This window comes from Myotis lucifugus, unplaced genomic scaffold, assembly GCF_000147115.1.
Source record: "Myotis lucifugus unplaced genomic scaffold, Myoluc2.0 scaffold_960, whole genome shotgun sequence".
In the NCBI taxonomy this organism is placed as follows: domain Eukaryota; kingdom Metazoa; phylum Chordata; class Mammalia; order Chiroptera; family Vespertilionidae; genus Myotis; species Myotis lucifugus.
In genome coordinates this window covers 24,412-43,164 of record NW_005872008.1, presented here as the reverse complement: position 1 = coordinate 43,164, position 18,753 = coordinate 24,412, and the positions used below count along the sequence as shown (strand labels likewise).

Genomic DNA, 18,753 nt, shown 5'->3' with positions numbered 1-18,753 from the left:
GAGGGGCGGGCGGGGCCCGAGGGGCGGGGCCTGGTCCGAGTCTGCGCACTGGACTGGGCCGGGCCGCGCGTTCCTCGCGACGGCAGGTCGGGCGCGGGGGGAGTGGGTCCTGGCGGCTGGAATTGGGTCGCGGAGGAAGAACCCGAAGGTCAAGTCTGTTGCCGCGGCCGCCAGAGGAGGGAGCGCGGGTTCCGCGGTGGAAGGAGGGGCGGGATCCCCACGCCGCGCGGGTGGCGGTGCGTCTACACTCACGCTCGGCGGCCGCGAACGCGACTGAGAGCGCGGATCCTGGGAACGGATCGGACCCCAGGGAAAGGCTGAGACAGCGCGCCGTGAGCTGCTCTCCCCGCGCGCCCTTTGACCTCTGAGCACAAGACACTTCCCCCTTTGGGCTTCTGAACCCAAGTTCCTTTGCTGGGAACTGAGCATGTACGCAAGATCCCCTGCTCAGCGCCCCGCACCGCGGCCGCCGGGCCAGGCCTGACACAGCCTGCGGGGCTGAGTCCGGCGAGGAGTCCTCCGCAGCTCCCCCTCACTTCCCTTTTTCTAATCTAAGAGTTCCGTTGGAAGAACTTTGAAAAAAGGAACTTCCCTCCCAAAGAAGGAAGTGCCCTGCCCTAATTTGCTAATTCTGAGCCTCCTCTTGGGGAACTTGCAGACACTGGTGTGTCAATAGGGACTCAGTTCCACCTTAGCTCGCCCGCCTGGCTCTTCCACAAAACCCTCGGCCGATTAGGGAAGTCAGCTGACAAGCACTCCTGCATTTACGGGAAACATCTCTCACTGGAGACCCCCAGCCAGGTCTCCTGGCGCTGCAGTTCAAAGGCCTTTATGGAAGGTTGAGGACGAATCCACAGTGTCATTTCCTCCAGCGGAATTTCCTTGATTAGTTCCTATCTAGAAAGTGAGGACACTCCCAAGGGAGAATCTAGGCCAGTGGTCAGCAAACCGCGGCTCGCGAGGCACATGCGGCTCTTTGGCCCCTTGAGTGTGGCTCTTTCACAAAATACCACATGTGGTATTTTAAATATGAGGGAAGCTTTTCTCAACAGGCTTCAGGAATTCAGAAACAGCAAAGCATGTTAGCCTTTGTTAAAAAACCTCTCAATGCTACTGTAACAATTAAATTTTTCTCCCTTTAGTATTGACATTGGCAACTTTGAAATGCAATTGCTGGATTTAAAAAACAAAGAACTGTGGAGCTCGAAATTTGAACGTCTTTGTGCTGATATAGAAATATTGGAGAAAAACAAATGTGAACTTAGTTCACAGCACAAGTGGTCTGCTTTGAAAGACCTGGAGAAGGAAGATATGTTGATTTTTAACACCTGGAATAGTATTTCTGACTCATATAATCAACTGAAAAAACTAGCATTTGCCCTTCTTATTTGGGTCTACATATTTATGCGAACAATCATTTTCAAGCATGAACCTTATCAAGAGTAAATTGAGAAGTCGTCTTATTGATGAGAACCTGGAATCGTGCCTAAAATTAAAAATAACAACATACAAACCTGACTTACCCAAACTTTCCAAGGAGATGCAAGGCCATTGTTCACATTAGTGTTTGTCAGTCATTGTCATGATTTAATTTTATGGATATTGTAAGGTAAATTGTAAGGAATTTAATTTTATCAATAAATAATATCGTTATTAAGTGTGATATCAAGTTTTATTCAACGTACCTATAATTTAACTAAGACTTAAAACTTTAAGTAAAATTTACTAAGTTAATTTTAGGGAACGTTGTGGAGTGAAAGAAGATGTAGTGTCGAGGATTGAGAAAGGTATGTTGAGATGGTTTGGACATATAGAGAGGATGAACGAAAGGAGATAGACGATACAAGTATACAAGACGAGTGTGGATGGGAGAGTTGGAAGGGGTTGACCTCAGCGAACGTACCTCAATCAGATTGAGGACGTTTTTAGCAAAGGCCAGCTTAGGAGTACCCTAATTAAGTTAATAACAATGTACCTACCTATATAGTTTAAGTTTAAAAAATTTGGCTCAAAAGAAATTTCAATCATTGTACTGTTGATATTTGGCTCTGTTGACTAATGAGTTTGCCGACCACTGAGATAACGGGCAAAACTTAGCATCCCTAGTGCTACCCCTTGTGCCAGGCCCTCCTTCTCTCCCCTGGTCTATTGACATCTTTTCCACACTGGTTGTCCTGCTGCCTCCAATCCATCCTGTCACTAGACAGGTCTTCTAAATATGGTTCTGACAGCATCACAAAAAAAAAACAACGTTAAATGCTCCCCATTCCTCCTGAATGAAGTTAAGAGCCATGATCTAACTCCAAATTACCTGGCGGTTTTACACTATTCCAATACATGGATCCTGTGCTGAGTGACTCACCAAGTCACAAAATACCACTATTCTTTTCTTCTTTTCATAACAGTTACTCAGAGTGCTAGAGGCACCTCTCACCGACACCAGAGAGGTGTTCCTGGACAGCCCCCTGAGTCCGTGGAGAGGGTGTCCCCAGCCTCGATCCTTCCCATATAAATGAATTTATACCAGAGACCCTGACTGCATTTTGGAAAGCCAATTTATTACAGCAGTTAGAGCATGCCCCTTATTGAAAAAGCAAAGCAAGCAAACCTATGCGTCTTATGCAGCACAGACAGGCTCTCAGCTCATCTGAAGAGCAGGCTGGGTGCGGTCCGAGGCGTTATATACCCTCCTGTCTATAGGCTTCAACATTCCTTTGCTGGATACATATTTTGGTGCAGCTGAATTCTCAAGGCCCCTGTTTACCTTGCTGTGGCCTTCCCAGAATTCCTGAGAAGCACCTGAACTTTCCCTGGCCCAGTCTTGGCACTGCTGGCTTCTCTGCTTAGGAAGTAAAGCAGCCCTTTGCCCGTTTCCCATCTTCCCCCTACACCACTCCCCCCCCCCCCACGCCCCCATCCTCTCCTTAGGGAGGTGTTTAGCCATTTGCTCTGGGTCCTTGGCTGGGAAGATAATGGCTTGGTAGTTATAGGCTGGCTGCAAATTGCCCACAGGTTTTGGCCTTGTTTTAACTTTCCTGTCTCCATGTCCCTAGTCCTCCTGCCTGCAATCCTGTAACATCTCTAAGGTGTGCTGCTAAAATCAAATCCATTCTTCAAAAATCACTCCAAATAGTGTCCTTACCAGACACTCCAGCAAGAAACAATCCTTCCCTCTGTTAATGTAAAAGAACATTCAAGCCTGGAAAGAATTTTGGACCAAACTGTCCACAATTGCCAGGAAGCAAAATGTGAACGTATTGGGATAATGCTCTGGAGAATGGCGGGTTTTTACCTTGTTTTTATAAATGACCATCAAAGGAGGAGATGTAAATGGGTGACATGAAATCCATTGGTGATAGATTAGGGAGGCGGGAGAAAGCAAAGTAGGGGGGGGGGGGCGACCTCTGGGATTGGATAAAAAGCGAAATGATGGACACATGCTTTTTTATATAGGTGGGTGCAGGATAGTTAACAGGCAGCAATTAACATGATGAAAACAGTGAGGGAATTTGTGGTCCCCGCCTGGTGCCATTTGTTGTGCCCTGAGGGGTCCTGAGAAGGGAAGTTACAAGTTACCCAGACATTTCACAGGTGTGTTATCTTCGATGCAGAAAAACAATAGGCTTACCCAGCTGGTTTGGCTCAGTGGATAGACCAAGCATGTCAAACTCAAAGGCTAACATGGGCCAAATAAACAAGGTTGAAGTGTATGTGGGCTGCAAATAAACAAAAGCTTCTATTTTCATAGAAATGTAAGTTTATTTCGGGAGAGACATGCTGAATACAAAGGGCTGAAATAAATAAGTAATCATTAACATAAAATAATAGAACATTTTAATAACAATATTTTTTCTTGAACATTAACTACCAGACACTGAATAACTGCACAAATTAATAAGCGTAATGCAAATAAACTGATTTTTCTTGTTCTCCAAAAGCGAAATATTTCCTGTTTGTGCACACCAAACAAGTCAGTCCAAGACTAATGACATGGCCATCAGCTGCTAAAATATTCGCTGCTAGTGTTAGTGGAGAGAAATGGTGCGCCTGCGCGTAAGGCGAGTAAGGGAAATGAATGCAACACGATTATAGTAATCAGTCATTAGTGAATGTTGTAGTTCGTTGTTAATAATTATGTATAACAGGAAATTGTAAAAATTAAGTTACTAAATTTTTATTTAAACGTTTCTTAATACCGTTACATTGGCTGGGCCACAGAAGTACTCGTTGTGGGCTGCATGCGGCCCGCGGGCACATGCTTGGGATAGAGCATGGCCTGCGGACTGAAGGGTCCCAGGTTGATTCTGGTCAAGGGCACTTGCCAGGGTTGCAAGCACGACCCTCAGTAGGGGGCGTGCAGGAGGCAGCTGATCAATGATTCTCATCATTGATAGTTCTCTCTCCCTCTCCCTTCCTCTCTGAAATCAATAAAAAGAATATATTTATAAAAAAGAAAGAAAAACAATAGGCTTAGTAAAGACTGGAGGTTGATCTTTGTCAGGGAAAATACTGGCCTAGGAAATGGCTACCTCCCATAAACTACTTTTAGTTAAATTTTTAATTTCAGACCACCCTTTGTGGTTACTTTAGGTCTTTGAGTTTGCAAAACCGCATGCAGGCCTTCCCTGAACTAGTCAGGTTAGCATATGGCCTTTTTTTTCCCCGTCCACACCTCCTCTAAATTTCCACAACCACTTATTTCTCACACCCACTGCAGTCATCCACAGGAGGTACACAAAGGCAATTTTCTTTCCCTCATTGTTAGGTTCTAGATTTAATGGAGTAAGGTAAATTAACCCTTGAGCTCTAGCCAGTTTGGCTCACTGGATAGAGAGCATCGGCCTGCAGACTGAAAAGTCCCAGCTTTGATTCCGGTCAAGCGCACATACCATGGTTGCAGGCTCCTGCTGCAGGAAGCCGAGTTTCATTTACTTACAATGACATATCTATCACATCTGAATGTCTCTTCAAAACTCCCAGATGTGATCCTATTCAAAGGAAGACGGAGTTATTCTAAAATAATCTTTCTTATGCTCATTTCTAAACAGAGTTGGAAAGGTTGGCCCTGGCTGGTGTGGCTCAGTTGGTTGGAGGGTTGTCCCATACACTGAGAGGTTCATTTCCCAGGAAGGGCATGTTCCCAGCTTTTGGGTTCAATCCCAGGTGGGGGTGGAGGCAACCGATCGATGTTTCTCTCTCACATCTATGCTTCTCTCTCCCTTTCCCTTCCTCTCTCTCTAAAATCAATAAAACCTTTTTTAAAATAAGGAAATTGTTACTTTGTTCATAATTTTCACTTGGCTTGTTTTCAAAATACACTAGAGGTGAGATTGGATTGTTGATCACAATGTCATTCTCACTCCTGGGTTAGTCTAGAGCTAACTCAGTTCATATCATATGTGACATGTGGCACTTTTCTTGTTCTATTTCACCTTCACCCCAAACCACATCCTCATTCTGCACCTGAAAGTCGGTTGACTGAACATATTTGAAAGTAAATGCTCTTCTGAGGCATGCTATGCTGTTTGCATTCTGTAAGCTCTGTCCTCAATATGTCATCCACGCATCAGCATAATGGAGACACTAACAGTCCGTGGAAAACGTCCCCAAACAGCTTCTAGCTGAGGAGGACTGGGACATCCTTCCACTGTGTTCTGGGCAGGAGAGGGTTCTGGGGGAAGAATAAACAAAGCACATGCTTCAAGATGAGAAGAAACGGATTCTCCGTGTTTAGGAATGGAGCACGATGCTATCGGAGCCTGAGGTCAGGACCTGTGAGCACCTGGGAAAACAAGCCTTGTTCTTCTCTTTACTCTGCAACGTGTCCACAGGGTCAGAGACACACCCTACCGTCATGAAGGAGACACATCAACATCAATCGCCTCTGCTTGAATCTGCCTGCTGTCTGAAGAAAGGACTGTTGTTTGTTTGTTTGTTAGACCTCACCCGAGGATATTTTTCCATTGATTTTTAGAGAGTGGAAGGGAGGGGAGAGATAGAAACATCGATGTGAGAAAGACACCTGGATTTGTTGCCTCCTGCATGTGCCCCAACCAGGGCCTGGGCCGGGGAGGAGCCTGCATCCAAGGTACGTGCCCCTGACCAGAATCAAATCCGGCACCCTTCAGTCCACAGGCCAACGCTCTATCCACTGAGCTAAACCAGCTAAGGCAGGAAGGATTTTTTTACTCCCAGATCTCATAGCTATTTCTTCAATCTGCTCCTGACAATAGGCAATTGACAAAATTGTTGAGGGGACAGGGATAGAAAGAAATCGCTAAAGAAGGAGTCTGAAGTTCCCTTAATCGACTAGGGGAAGAGTCCTGAAGTTTCTGTGGTTTTCATTCTAGTGAGTGAGGTGCCCAGAGATCCAGGTGGCAGACAGATGACAAGGCTCCCCACAGCACAGGCCTGGAGGGAGGGGGCCGCTCAGCAATGGCAAGTCATCCTTCATACGCCCTTCCTCCAATGTGTTTGTCCCACACTCACAACTTCAGCAAAATGCTAGGAAGCTTCCCCAAGAGCGAAGGACCTACAACATTGCCTCAGAAATCATTTAAATAGAAAAATTTAGGCGCAGCTGGCATGGCTCAGTGGTTGAGCATCAACCTATGAACCAGGAGGTCACGGTTCGATTCCTGGTCAGGGCACATGCCTGAGTTGCAGGCTCGATCCCCAGTGTGGGGTGTGCAGGAGGCAGCTGATCAATGAGTCTCTCGTATCATTGGTGTTTCTATCTCTCTCTCCTTCTCTCTTCCTCTCTGAAATCAATAAATAGAAAAATTTAGGAGACTCCAAAGAAGGTCAAGCAAGTCCACTAGAGGGAGCCCCAACCAACTCAATACTGCCCAGAGCCAAAGTACTTTCTCAGCACCTGTCTGAAAATCAGCCACATACCAGGTGGGCGAAGAGAGGCAATAATGAAGTCACCATGAGAGAAGATAGCCCTGTAAGTACCCAGTTAAAACCCAGGCCTTTCAGGATTTACATCAAAAATCGAAAGATCAGGAAACTGAGGCTGAACAAAGGTACATGGTTTTCCCAAGTTTACATACCTAAAGGGAGACTGGCCGGCAGGCGTGGCTCAGTGGTTGAGCATCAACCTATGAACCAGGAGGTCACAGTTCGATTCCCAGTCAGGGCACATGACCGAGTTGTGGGCTTGATCCCCAGTAGGGGGTGTGCAGGAGGCAGCCAATCAATGATTCTCTCTCATCATTGATGTTTCTATGTATTTCTCTCCCTCTCCATTCCTCTCTGAATCCAATAAAAATATTTTTAAAAAGCACACACACACACACACACACACACACACACACACACACAGGGGAGGCTAGAACTCATAGCTCTTGTCTCTCCTGCTTTTTATCCCTCCAGGTCAGCACCTGGAGACCCTGGGTCTCCCTCCCGCTGTGTCTCATTTCTCTGAAGGGGAAACTCAGCGACCTTCTCCTGCATTCTTCCCCACGTTCCCTCTAGGATGCCTTCGGAGGGGGAGCTTCCGTTTTGAGTCTAATAATGTCATTTTGATGATGCGACCTAGGGATGTCAGTGGCTCCACATGAGTCCTGGCTGTGAGCACGGTCCAGCTACACCGCGGGTGTGGGTTCCATCCCGGTCAGGGCACAGGCAAGAACCAACCAATGATGCATAAGTAAGTGGAACAGCAAATTGATGCTTCTCCCGCCCCCCCTAAAATCAATAAATAACATTTTAAAAGCAAAAATAGGTTTTTTCCCCCCCAAGTGGCTACTGTCAGCCCTTTGTCTCTGTGTCAAGACAGCAGCATGATTTCAGATGTGTAGACCTGTCCTTGGTTAGTCTCCAGTTTACAGGCGGTGCCACATGGAAGCGGTGCCACATGCAAAGCCCTGTCCTCTCAAACGACCCTGGGTTTGGGGATAGGGAGGGAATCCGCCCTCTGGCACCTGGCGCTTTAAGCTCTGTGTTTAGTCGCTCCACCTCTGGTGAACTTGTTTCCCGTTGCCTGGGCAACACGCAGGCTCAGGAAGCCCGGCCTTCCAGCTGCGTCCTGCCCCCGAAGGGCATGCGCCCTAGATTGGCTCCCAGACCCGGGGCTCCTCCTCTGGCTCCCGCTGGTTGGGCCTTTGCTCTGCCCCTCCCCACCCCTGCGAGGCTCCCTCCCCAGGGAAACAGCGGCGGCGAGAGGGTCCGCTAGGTAGGAAGGGGCAGGGTCCAGATCTTGGGAAGGGGGAAGGGACCAGGGACTGGGATTTGTTTTCTCCAAAGAGGATGGAGAGGAGTGGTTTCTGTGCCTAGAGCCTGGCGTGCAGCGAGAAGCAGCGCCATCATCCCCGGATGCCAGCCTCGCCTCAGGGTCCCAGGAGACCAAGGAAAAAGGATGAGAGACGGATTTGGAGCCTAGAACTCTCCCTCTCCTGGGACTCCTGGTTCAATCTAGGGATCAGGAAAGCACCCTATGCCCAGGCCTAAATACACGTCCCCTTCCCCCTCCCCTAGGACAGCACGGAGATGCCACCTAAGACCACAAAAGGAAGGATGAAAGCTGGAGCGCAGACGAAGAAAAAGAGTGCAGGCCCTGGTGAGTCGGTGGTGGAGGTGGGTGTCCGGCTCCCCCAGGGCTCCGGCTCCGAGACCAAGCAGCGGTGCTCCAGAGAGAAGCCAGCCGCTGCACAACTGATGGAGCTTGCTTTCCTTTCCCTTTTTTTTAAAAAAAAAACAACAACAACATTTTTATTGATTTGAGAGAGGAAGGGAGAGGGGGAGAGAGAGAGAAACATCAATGATGAGAGAGAATCATCAATCGGCTGCCTCCTGCACGCCCCACACTGGGCATGTGCCCTGACCGGGAATCGAACTGTGACCTCCCGGTTCATAGGTTGAGGCTCAAGCCCTGAGCCACACGGGCCGGGCAGAATGGAGCTTTCTTTTCTTTTCTTTTAAAATATATTTTATTGATTTTTTACAGAGAGGAAGGGAGAGGGATAGAGAGTTAGAAACATCGAAGATAGAGAAACATCGATCAGCTGCCTCCTGCACACCCCTTACTGGGGATGTGCCCGCAACCAAAGTACATGCCCTTGACCGGAATCGAACCTGGGACCTGTCAGTCTGCAGGCTGAAGCTCTATCCGCTGAGCCAAACCGGTTAGGGCAGGATGGAGCTTTCTTGACCTCCCCTTCATATCCTCACACCCAGCTCCCACAAAGCTGGGAACGTGGGAACACTGGCACCCACCCCTCCCTGAGCGCCTCTCTGGCTCTGTGCCTTCCTGCACCTTCATTCCACATGTCTGTGCTGGGCAGGGGGGACTGTGGGGAACCCAGGAGAAGCTGCCGCCAGGGAGCCCTCACGTAGCGGAAGAGAGCCCAGAGCGTGCAGGGCAGGGAGGGGCTGAGGCCGCGGGAAGCTGAGGCTCTGCCACTTCCGGGCAGGTGTGGAGGCGGAATCCGCTGGCAGGCTGGCAGCGCTGGAGAAGGAGCTGCTCCGAGACCACCTCGGTAAGAAGGATGGAAGCTCGGGGCCGTCACAGTGAGCCGGTGGCCATGTCTGTATCCTTTCTCTCTTTTTTTTTTCTTAAATACATTTTATTGATTTTTTACAGAGAGGAAGGGAGAGGGATAGAGAGTTAGAAACATCGATCAGCTGTGCCCGCAACCAAGGTACATGCCCTTGACCTTAATCGAACCTGGGACCTTTCAGTCCACAGGCTGACACTCTATCCACTGAGCCAAACCGGCCAGGGCTGTATCCTTTTTCTTTAAATATATTTTATTGATTTCAGAGAGGAAGGGTGAGGGAGAGACAAAAACATCAATGATGAGAGAGAATCATTGATCAGCTGCCTCCTGCACACTGCACACGAGGGATCAAGCCCACAACCTGGGCATGTGCCCTGACCAGAATCGAACCGTGACCTCCTAGTTCATAGGTCGATGCTCAACCCCTGAGCCACACCAGCCAGGCAATTTCTTTATCCTTGGGGCTTGGAGGGTTGGAGCTAGGGTGGGGGCTGAGCTGATCTCTAACATCCCCTAAAGCAGTGGTTCTCAACCTTCCTAATGCCACGACCCTTTAATACAGTTCCTCATGTTGTGGTGATCCCCAACCATAAAATTATTTTCGTTGCTACTTCATAACTGTAATTTTGCTACTGTTATGAATCGTAATGTAAATATCTGATATGCAGGATGTATTTTCATTGTTACAAATTGAACATAATTAAAGCATAGTGATTAATCACAAAAACAATATGTAATTATATATGTGTTTTCCGATGGTCGTAGGCGACCCCTGTGAAGGGGTCGAGACCCACAGGTTGAGAACTGCTGCCCTAAAGGGAAAGATAGTCACAAGTTGGGATTGTGAGGAAGGGGTGGGCAGTGAGGGCTAAGGAGCCAGAACAGAAAGGGAGTTTTTGCCTCTTAGCAATGAAGCGCCTGTCGGATCGGGGATGGGCAGACAGAATGAGACCGACTCGAAGCCCGCTGCCAGGTGCCCAGAGGTGGGCAGAGTCAGTCCATCAAGCCCATGGAGGCTGGCGCAGTGGGGTCCCCTGTGGGTCCTGAGAGCTGTGGCCCTGTCCCCAGCTCTGCGGAGGGGTGAGGCCCGCCGAGCCAAGGCTTCAGAAGACCTGCTGAGGCAGAGACTGCAAGGGCTGGAGGCTGAACTGGAGGAGGCCCGAAGGGAAGGGAAGGCCGTCTATGCAGGTAGGTGATTGGCCAAGCAGGGGAGCAGCAGGGGGGCAGCAGGAGGGCTGGAAGAGGACAGCCCAGAGGCCAGAGGATGCAGGGAAGTGAGGCCGGGAGGCTTCCACCCGCCATGCCTGGTCTCAGGCTTCCCAGCAGAGCCAGACCAGGCAGGACCTGCAGGGAGGAGAGGAAGGCCTTTGGGGTTCTGGGAAGGGGCCTTCCAGGATGCCGGATGCCGCACTGTGGATGCTCTGTGCGTTACAAAATGCAGTCCTCGCCTTAATTTCATTCACCCCGTGGGAGGGAGCAGGGGAAGGCTGCCACCCCGTCCTGAGCCGGCATGGAAGCCGGGCCTGGTCCATGCGTGGTTCTCGGGTTCTGGGGCCCCTCCGCTCCCCAGAAGCACCAGGAGAGCCATGAAGGCCATTGTGGTCTTGTCCCACGGGACTAAGCAGAGCCACTCACACCCACAATGCCCCTCTTCCTCCCCCTCCACCCACCGGACCCTGGCCGCTCACTGCCCCACAGAGATGAGTCGCCAGTGCCAGGCCCTCCGGGAGGAAGTGGAGACCCGTGGCAGGCAGCGGGAGGAGGAAGACAGAGGCCTTCGGGAGCAGCTCGGTAGGATCCCCGTCCCCTAGCCTTTCTCTCAGAGGGTCATGAGGTCGGCCTGAGGCGGACTAAGAGGTCTTTCTCCAGAAGACTGCAGTCCTGGCTCTTTCATCACTTTCCCCCACGGCCTCTCCTGCCTTTGCGGACTAGAACAGAGGGTACAGGATGTCAAAGATCTTAAGTTGCCTTAAGATTTCAATAAATCTTAAGTGAAACCTGACCAGCGTGGCTCAGTGATTGAGCGTCTACCTATGAACCAGGAGGTCAGGGTTCGATTCCCAGTCAAGGGCACATGCCAGGGTTGCGGGTTCAATTCCCAGTGTGGGGCCTGCAGGAGGCAGCCGATCAATGATTCTCTCTCATCATTGATGTTTCTCTCTCTCTTCCTCTCCCTTCCTCTCTGAAATCAATAAAAAAAATTTTTTTTTTAATCTTAAGTAAAGAAGACAAGTCTCTCACCCCATTTCCCCCTTTCAATGGCTTCTCCAAACCCAGCTGTTCCTCCCACCACTGCATCTTTCCTAAGCAAAACATATTCCCTCTTAGTCTGGCTGACTTTTACAACAAAACTCAGGGAAATGTTTGGCTTGTGTACTTCCATATCTTCAAGGCCGAGGCCATCGTGAGAAATGGCTCACCTGTCCGAATTTCAAATGTTGGGCTGGGAAACAGAAGCATGGTGAAAATGAGACTTTTTTTTAAAGTTTAGATTATTCTGTCAGCTTTTTTTTTTTAATCCTACTGGGGATCAAGCCCACAACCCGGGCATACACCCTTGACCGGAATCGAACTCAGGACCCTTCAGTCCGCAGGCCGACGCTCTATTCAATGAGCCAAACCAGCTGGGGTGAAAATGAGACTTTTAATAACACAGGCACACACGTGGGGCAGGGAACACAGCCTATTTATTTAGTCCCTCCTCCGATTCCTCATTGGCTGGGTACTATTTGGTCACCTGTTTCCTAATACATCGCCTAGGTCTTGCTGTTCCCATTGGGCCATTTAAAAAACATTGGGCTGAGGCCTTTCTAGTTGACTCCCCCACCCCTGTCTAGCTGAGGCAGACGCCTGGGGGTTCCACCATGTTGGCCCACAGGCACAGCTCTTGGCCCCTCCCTCCTCCCTGCACTCTGCCTGCCCTGGGGAAGTTCAGTAAATCCCATCCAAAGCCCACCATGCTGCCCTGGCCGGTGTGGCTCAGAGGATAGACCGTCAGCCTGTGGACTGAAGGGTCCCAGGTTTGATTCTGGTCAAGGGCACATGCCTGGGTTGTGGGCCTGATCCCCAGTAGGGGGCGTGCAGGAGGCAGCTAATCAATAATTTTCTGTCATCATTGATGTTTCTATCTCTCCCTCTCCCTTCCTCTCTCTGAAATCAATAAAAATGTATTTTTTAAAAATGCCACCATGCTGGAGATGGTCACAGAGGTGCATTCCCTGCACCATGGTGGACCCTAAATAACTGTTCGCTAAATAAATGAATAAACCTCCCAAATAAGCAAATACTAGTATATTTTAAAAACAGGAGTTTTTGCTTTCTTCCTTCTTGGTTACCGGATAGAGTTGAAATAGGTCAGCATGGCATACAAGGCTTCTTACCACTTAGGCTTCAAAGGTTTCTTATCCTAAAATAGCTTTAGTTTAGCTGTAGATCAGTGATTCCCAAAGTGGGCGCTACCGCCCCCCGGTGGGCGCTGCAGCGATCCAATCCAGGGGGGCGGTGATGGCCACAGGTGCATTTGGGGGCGATGAGTAACTGCTATTAAAATTTTAAAAAAATTAATTTCCAGGGGCTGAGTAATATTTTTTCTGGAAAGGGGGCGGTAGGCCAAATAAGTTTGGGAACCACTGCTGTAGATGATTCAAGAGTTGCTTTTCTGCCAGGCAGACCTGGAATTCCTTTCCTATTCTTTGCCTGATCTCAAATTTCAATAAAATCATTATTTACAGGGCACCTCCCAGGTGCTTCACATGCATAATCACATCTACATTATTCACAGCAAGCCTACGAAGTATGTGACATTCTCTCTTTTCTTTTTTTTAACCCTCACCTGAGGATATGTTTATTGATTTTTAGAGAGAGGGGAAAGGAGAGAAAGAGAGAGAGAGAGAGAGAGAGAGAGAGAGAGAGAGAGAGAGAAACATCAATCAGTTGCCTCCCATATGTGCCCTGACCAGGGATCAAACACGCAACCTAGGTAGGTGCACTGACTGGGAATTGAACCCACAACCTTTCTGTGTATGGGACAATTCTCCAACCGAGAACCCGGCCAGGGTGTGACATTTTCTCTTTAAAGATGAAGAAACTGGGGCTCAGAGAGAGGCATGCCCAATGCTACGCAGGAGTGAGTGACAAGCAGAGTTGGGACCCAGATCTCTTGTCCCAAGCCCTCTACTCTCTCCACTGCACCCCAATAGAACTTCAACTCCCTGTAGGGACCACAGGGAATCAATGACCCTGGGGGAATCTGGCAGAGTCCCACTCAAGTCCCCCTTTGTGTGCCATTGGAGACTCTGTTCAAGGGCAGTGTCACCATCCTGTCCTCTTTCATCCTCTGCCCACTCCCCAGAGATGCGCCGGGCAGAGACTGCAGCTGCGCAGGGAGTGGCCAAGCAGGCCCTCAGGGAGCGGGACCAGACTCGGGCTCAGCTCCAGACCCACGTGTCAGATGTGGAGGCCAAGTGTGAGGAAATCTTACATGTAAGCTCACCCTCTGAACCCAGCCACCCATACCCAGTGCTCCCCATCACCGCAGACCAGGGGCAAGAGAAGCAGATCCCCACAGGGAACTCTGCTCTATCTTGAGGGGATGCAACCATGCCCACCCACTAAGACCAATCACTTTAAGAAATCACTGGCAAGGAAAGCATGTAGACCCACCTGGGCACCCCTCACGCTCCCTCTCCCTTCCTGGAGCCTGAGGCTTGGTGTCTGCAGGGCAGCCTGGACCAGCTCCTGGCTAAGCTGAGAGCCCTTGAGCCTCGGTGGGATGGCGTGGGGCTGAGACTCCCCGCCAGGCACCGGGAGCAGCTCTGGCAGCTTGGACTCAACCCCCTGGACCTGTGCGGCTGTAGCAAACAGCCTCCGGGGCCTCTGGAGCCCAGCAAGAAAGCCGCCTTGATGTAGAAGTCAACAGAACTATGGTTGAAGCTTTTTGGCGAAGATGAGTGCCTCTCATGGGAACATCTTGGTTCTGGCTGACCCATTAGCCCAAAGACTGAATGATGGGAGAGAAATCTGACAAGGTCTTAGACCTGCTCCTAGAGCAGGGGTGGGAACGTCCGGCCCCGCAGGCCTATATGGTCTGGCCCTGCCAAGGCATTAGGGGTGAGTTAATTAAATGTTTGACCAAATATAGCAGGCTAATTTTTATTTTCAAATATATTTTTATTGATTTCAGAGAGGAAGGGAGAGGGAGAGGGAGATAGAAATATCAATGATGACAATCATTGATCGGCTGCCTTCTGCACGCCCCACACTGGGGATTGAGCCCACAACCTGGGCATATGCCCTGACCAGGAATCGAACCCCAACTTCCTTATTCATAGGGCGACACTCAATCACTGAGCCACGCCAGCTGGGCAGGCTAATTTTTAAGTTGATAATTTCGTATGGCCCTTGAATGATGTTATATGTATCCAAATGGCCATTGGCAGAAAAAAGGTTCCCCACCCCTTGAGCCTGGGGCTCTTTTTGTCCCTTTGAACAATAGCCTCAGACCCTCACCCACACAAACACAGGCAGGCAGGATGGTGGGGGCGGTCAGGCACAGCCCGCAGTCCTGCGGGGCTCACAGAGGGACAGTGTGACTGGTCTCCAAACTCTTGCAATCCATCCAGGAGTCCTGGAGTCCTGCCCAGGGCAACTTCCAGATGGCTTCTAGCGGGCCCCCCGGCCCACCGCCCGCCGACAAGGGAAAAGTCTGTGTTCCTCTTTTCTATGAAAACACACTCAGTGCGACTTTACTTCCGGTCACCGAACGTGGAGGGGCTTTCCCCACACTAAGACATTCTCCACCTCTTCTGTGGGTACCAGTTCAGTGTCCTACAGTTTCACTCAATTCTGACACTTTCTACCTAGAGACGTCACAGGTTAAGGACTCAGTTCCACAAGACACCATCCTCAAGTACAGGTGTCACCTGCGCTTCTGACCAGCGGGCTATGCATCAGAAGTTCCCACGACCCCCCACCATTTGCTAGAGGGGCTCATAGAACTCAGGGAAACAGTCTACTTACTCGATTACCAGTTTATTATACAGGGTACAATTCAGAAACAGCCGGAAGGTAGAGACGCCTGGAGCGGGCGTGAGCATGAGAGTGCCTGCCCTGGCCATGGACGCCCCCTCCCCTCCCGGCACCTCCACGTGTTCTGGGTTTTTATGGAGGCTTCATCACAGCAGCATGACTGATGACATCACCGGGGGTTCATTAACGCTCCAGCCCCTCTCCCCTCCCAAGAGCCCAGGAGGGAGGGTGAGGAGGGGGGTAGGGCAGAAAGTTTCAACCCCATTGGTTCCCCTGGCAACCATTCCCTCCCCATCCTTAGAGGCTTCCAAAAGTCACCTCATTAACAAAATTAGGTTGCAAGAAGCACTTTATGAATCACAAAAGACCCCTTGGTTGCTCTAATTGCCGAGGAAATTCCAAGGGTTGTAGGAGCTCTGTGCCAGGAATGCGTCTGAAGACCAAATATGTATTTTGTTTTACAAATCGCAAAATCACACCACTCATCGCAGGCAGAACTTCATCCCGGGGCACAGCGTCCACGGTTCCGCATGGCTTCCTCTGGAGTCCGAGGGGAGCAGTGGGGTGGGCCACCGGAGGTCCCTGACCACACCCTCCTCTGGGAGGCGGGCTGGGCAGGCAGGGAGGCTGGGCAACCTGTGACTTTCCAGCGTCCAGAGCTCCAGTTCCCGCCCGCCCCGCTGGAGCCGGAAGGCAGGGAAGCTGCTGGCCTGGCCTGGGCCGAGGAGGGGAGCGCTCCGGCAGATTCGAGGCTACAGCCCACTCCTGAGCAGGGAGGGAGGGGGAAGGTCACTCAAGGGCCAGCAGAGCTCCTTTGCCCTGGAATGCCCAGGAATGGGACGTCTCCATGGTCCTTCTCTTCCCACCGACCATGGCCTAGAGCCCCACCCTCCGTGCCCCCCACCCTGCTTCCCCCTGCTCTGCCCACCTCTCTGGTTCCGCTTGGCCGCTCCCCAGCTGCTCATAGTCCCTCTGTCTCTCCTTCCTCACCTCCAGGGCCCCGGGGACCCATGCTTACCAGCCCCGCGGAGACCTGGCCCCCAGCTTCAGGCACAGCGGTGGCTCGGCCTCGGCCAGCTGGTGGAGCCTGTCCACGTCGTCCTCTCCGTCCACAGGGCGCCCGTTCACCTCCAGAATCTCATCGCCCTGCTGCAGCCCCGCCCGGGCAGCCGAGCCCCCTGGAGTCACCTGGAGGCGGGATGAGAGGCAGCGCAGGGAACTTTCTCGGGGCCTGGGAGGCAGCGGAGGCAGGTCCCGCAGGAGGGAAGGCCCGTGAGCGTCAGTCACCTGGGAGATGGAGAGGCGAGGCCCGCTGGCCACGTAGCTGAGGCGGAAGCCATAGCCGCCGCCAGGCCCGGGGTACAAGCAGCACTGGCGGGAGCCACGCGGGGCACGAGGCAGGGCTGTGTCTGCACCTGGGGGGTCCTCGGTCTCAGCCCCGGAGGCGGAGCGGGTGCTCTGGGGCGAGGCGGGGGCCTCTGCGCTCTCCAGGAAGAGCAGCGGGGACAAGCGCACCTGGAGGAGGTGGAGAGGACAGACCCGCTGCTCCCTCCGCCCGCGCCCCTGCGTGCGCGGCCCCTCCGCCCCTGCCCCGCCTCCGGCCGCACCATTCTGAAGAAGCGGTCAGCCTCGGGGTCCACGACAGTGAGGGCCACGCGGGAGCCCTGAGCTCGGATCCTGGACACCGTCTCCTCGTGGCCCAGCCCCTCCACGCTCTCCCCGGCCACGGCCACCAGCCGGTCCCCAGCCTGCATCCCAGCCTTGTCGGCCGGCAGCCCTGGGTCCACCTCCCACAGGAACTGCCCTGGGACACAGACAAGCTCACGGCTCCTCCCCTGGCTCCCCAGGCCAGCCAGGCACAAGGGACGGACGGGGTCCCCAGCAGGAGGTCAGGGCTGGGCGCAGACAGGGACACCCGAGAGGTAGGTGCACATAGACGCTGTGCCCACCCCCCGACCCGCGGGCTCCCACTCACCGAGGCGACCACCAAGGCCCTTCTCCTCCCGGAGCAAGAACCCGAAGCCCTGGGGCCCTTTCTCCAGGTGCAGACAGCGGGGCCTGGCGGGCAGGGCCCAGCCCTCTGCCAGGGGTGCGGCCAGGGGCATTCCCCGCTGGCGACACTGCTCCTCCACCTCCGGCCCTGCCACCAGCAGCGTCACCTGCTCGCCACTCTGCCAAAGCTGTGGGGACCAGCAGGGCCTCAGGACCAGCTGGGGGGCGGGCGCCCCTTCACAGCCCCTCTGCCAGCCCAGGCAGGAGGCCCTGGGGGAGGAGAGGGCACAGCGCACACACCGGACAGGGAAGGGGTGATGGGGATGCAGGAGCAGATCAGGGGCTCGGGGCCGGGGGCGCCTGCTCCGAGGCAGGGCGGCCAGGGAGAGGGCGATGGGGAGCCGCCTACCCGCCTGCTGAGCTGGCTGTGAGTGAGCGTCTCCACGCCGACCCCGTTCACCTCCAGCAGCCGGGCCCCCGGGGGCACCCCTGCCCGCTCGGCGGCTCCTCCAGGACTCAGCACCAACCAGAAAGAGCCTTTATGTTCTGGAGCGCCCCCCGCCCCCAACACACACAAAAGCGAGTGTGAATCTGGCTGCCCAGGGCCGGCCGAGGCCCCCTGACCTCCCCCCACCCCAGCCTCGGAGCTCACCGTGGGTGACGCTGAAGCCAAAGCCACCCTCGTCTCTCACGATGTGGCACAGCCGGGGCCGGACCTCGGGGCCGAGGGTGGGACAGAGAAGGGCGCCGTCGCCCTGCCGGGCTCGGGCCGCGTCGAGCGCCGGCCCCGCCACCACCGCCAGCAGCACCCGAGGGCCGCTGGCCCGGATGCGGCGCGCCACCTGGAGGGAGGGTGGGCGAGGGTGGAGCGGCCCGGCGGGCGCCCCTGCCAGTCCCGTCCCTGGCACCTACACTTCTCACCACCGAACCAGCTCTCCAGATGCCTTTTCCCAACTATTCTGACCGGGGCACCCCTCGCTCCTGGAAGGGGGGGCGGGGGGGGGAGGTGGTCCCCGCCAGGCCGGGGCGGCTTCTTTAGGCTCCTTTATGTAGTTCATTGAAATCAAGTTATTATCTTTCAATATGTCCAAGCAAGTATTATAGATCTTGAGTTTCCAGGGGATGCATTTGGGGACCATTTTCCTTGATGCGATGATGCCGGGCGGAGGTGCCAGGCTCCACCCTTGCACACCACGTGGCGGGCCCCGCCTAGCTTCTGCTGCAGGTGGAA

General features: G+C 52.8%; 2 protein-coding genes across 2 annotated transcripts in view; one reads left to right on the top strand and one right to left on the bottom strand.

Moving 5' to 3' along the window:
* Positions 1 to 8,143: 8,143 nt before the first annotated feature.
* Positions 8,144 to 14,411, top strand: CCDC153 (coiled-coil domain containing 153). Its single transcript, XM_023747747.1, has 7 exons — positions 8,144 to 8,179; positions 8,482 to 8,563; positions 9,417 to 9,482; positions 10,572 to 10,691; positions 11,202 to 11,294; positions 13,855 to 13,985; positions 14,223 to 14,411. The coding sequence occupies exons 2-7, from the start codon at positions 8,494 to 8,496 to the stop codon at positions 14,409 to 14,411; spliced, it is 669 nt and encodes a 222-aa protein (XP_023603515.1). The 5' UTR covers positions 8,144 to 8,179; positions 8,482 to 8,493.
* Positions 14,412 to 15,517: 1,106 nt separating this feature from the next.
* The window catches only part of PDZD3 (PDZ domain containing 3), a 4,221-nt gene continuing 985 nt past the window's right edge, over positions 15,518 to 18,753 (bottom strand). The window contains exons 3-9 of the mRNA XM_023747741.1: positions 18,175 to 18,408; positions 17,932 to 18,068; positions 17,506 to 17,710; positions 17,138 to 17,334; positions 16,818 to 17,045; positions 16,549 to 16,718; positions 15,518 to 16,295 (exon numbers count right to left, since the gene is read on the bottom strand). Of these exons, the coding sequence (XP_023603509.1) occupies positions 16,283 to 16,295; positions 16,549 to 16,718; positions 16,818 to 17,045; positions 17,138 to 17,334; positions 17,506 to 17,710; positions 17,932 to 18,068; positions 18,175 to 18,408 (1,184 nt within the window). The 3' untranslated portion in view covers positions 15,518 to 16,282. The remainder of the gene's footprint in view (positions 16,296 to 16,548; positions 16,719 to 16,817; positions 17,046 to 17,137; positions 17,335 to 17,505; positions 17,711 to 17,931; positions 18,069 to 18,174; positions 18,409 to 18,753) is intronic.

What these genes read in the sequence shown, in the direction of transcription:
- CCDC153 (XM_023747747.1), top strand. Translation starts at nt 8,494, where the DNA reads ATGCCACCTAAGACCACAAAAGGAAGGATGAAAGCTGGAGCGCAGACG. An exon ending in GAAAAAGAGTGCAGGCCCTG is followed by an intron (nt 8,564 to 9,416) that starts GTGAGTCGGTGG and finishes ACTTCCGGGCAG; the next exon opens with GTGTGGAGGCGGAATCCGCT. An exon ending in AGTGTGAGGAAATCTTACAT is followed by an intron (nt 13,986 to 14,222) that starts GTAAGCTCACCC and finishes TGGTGTCTGCAG; the next exon opens with GGCAGCCTGGACCAGCTCCT.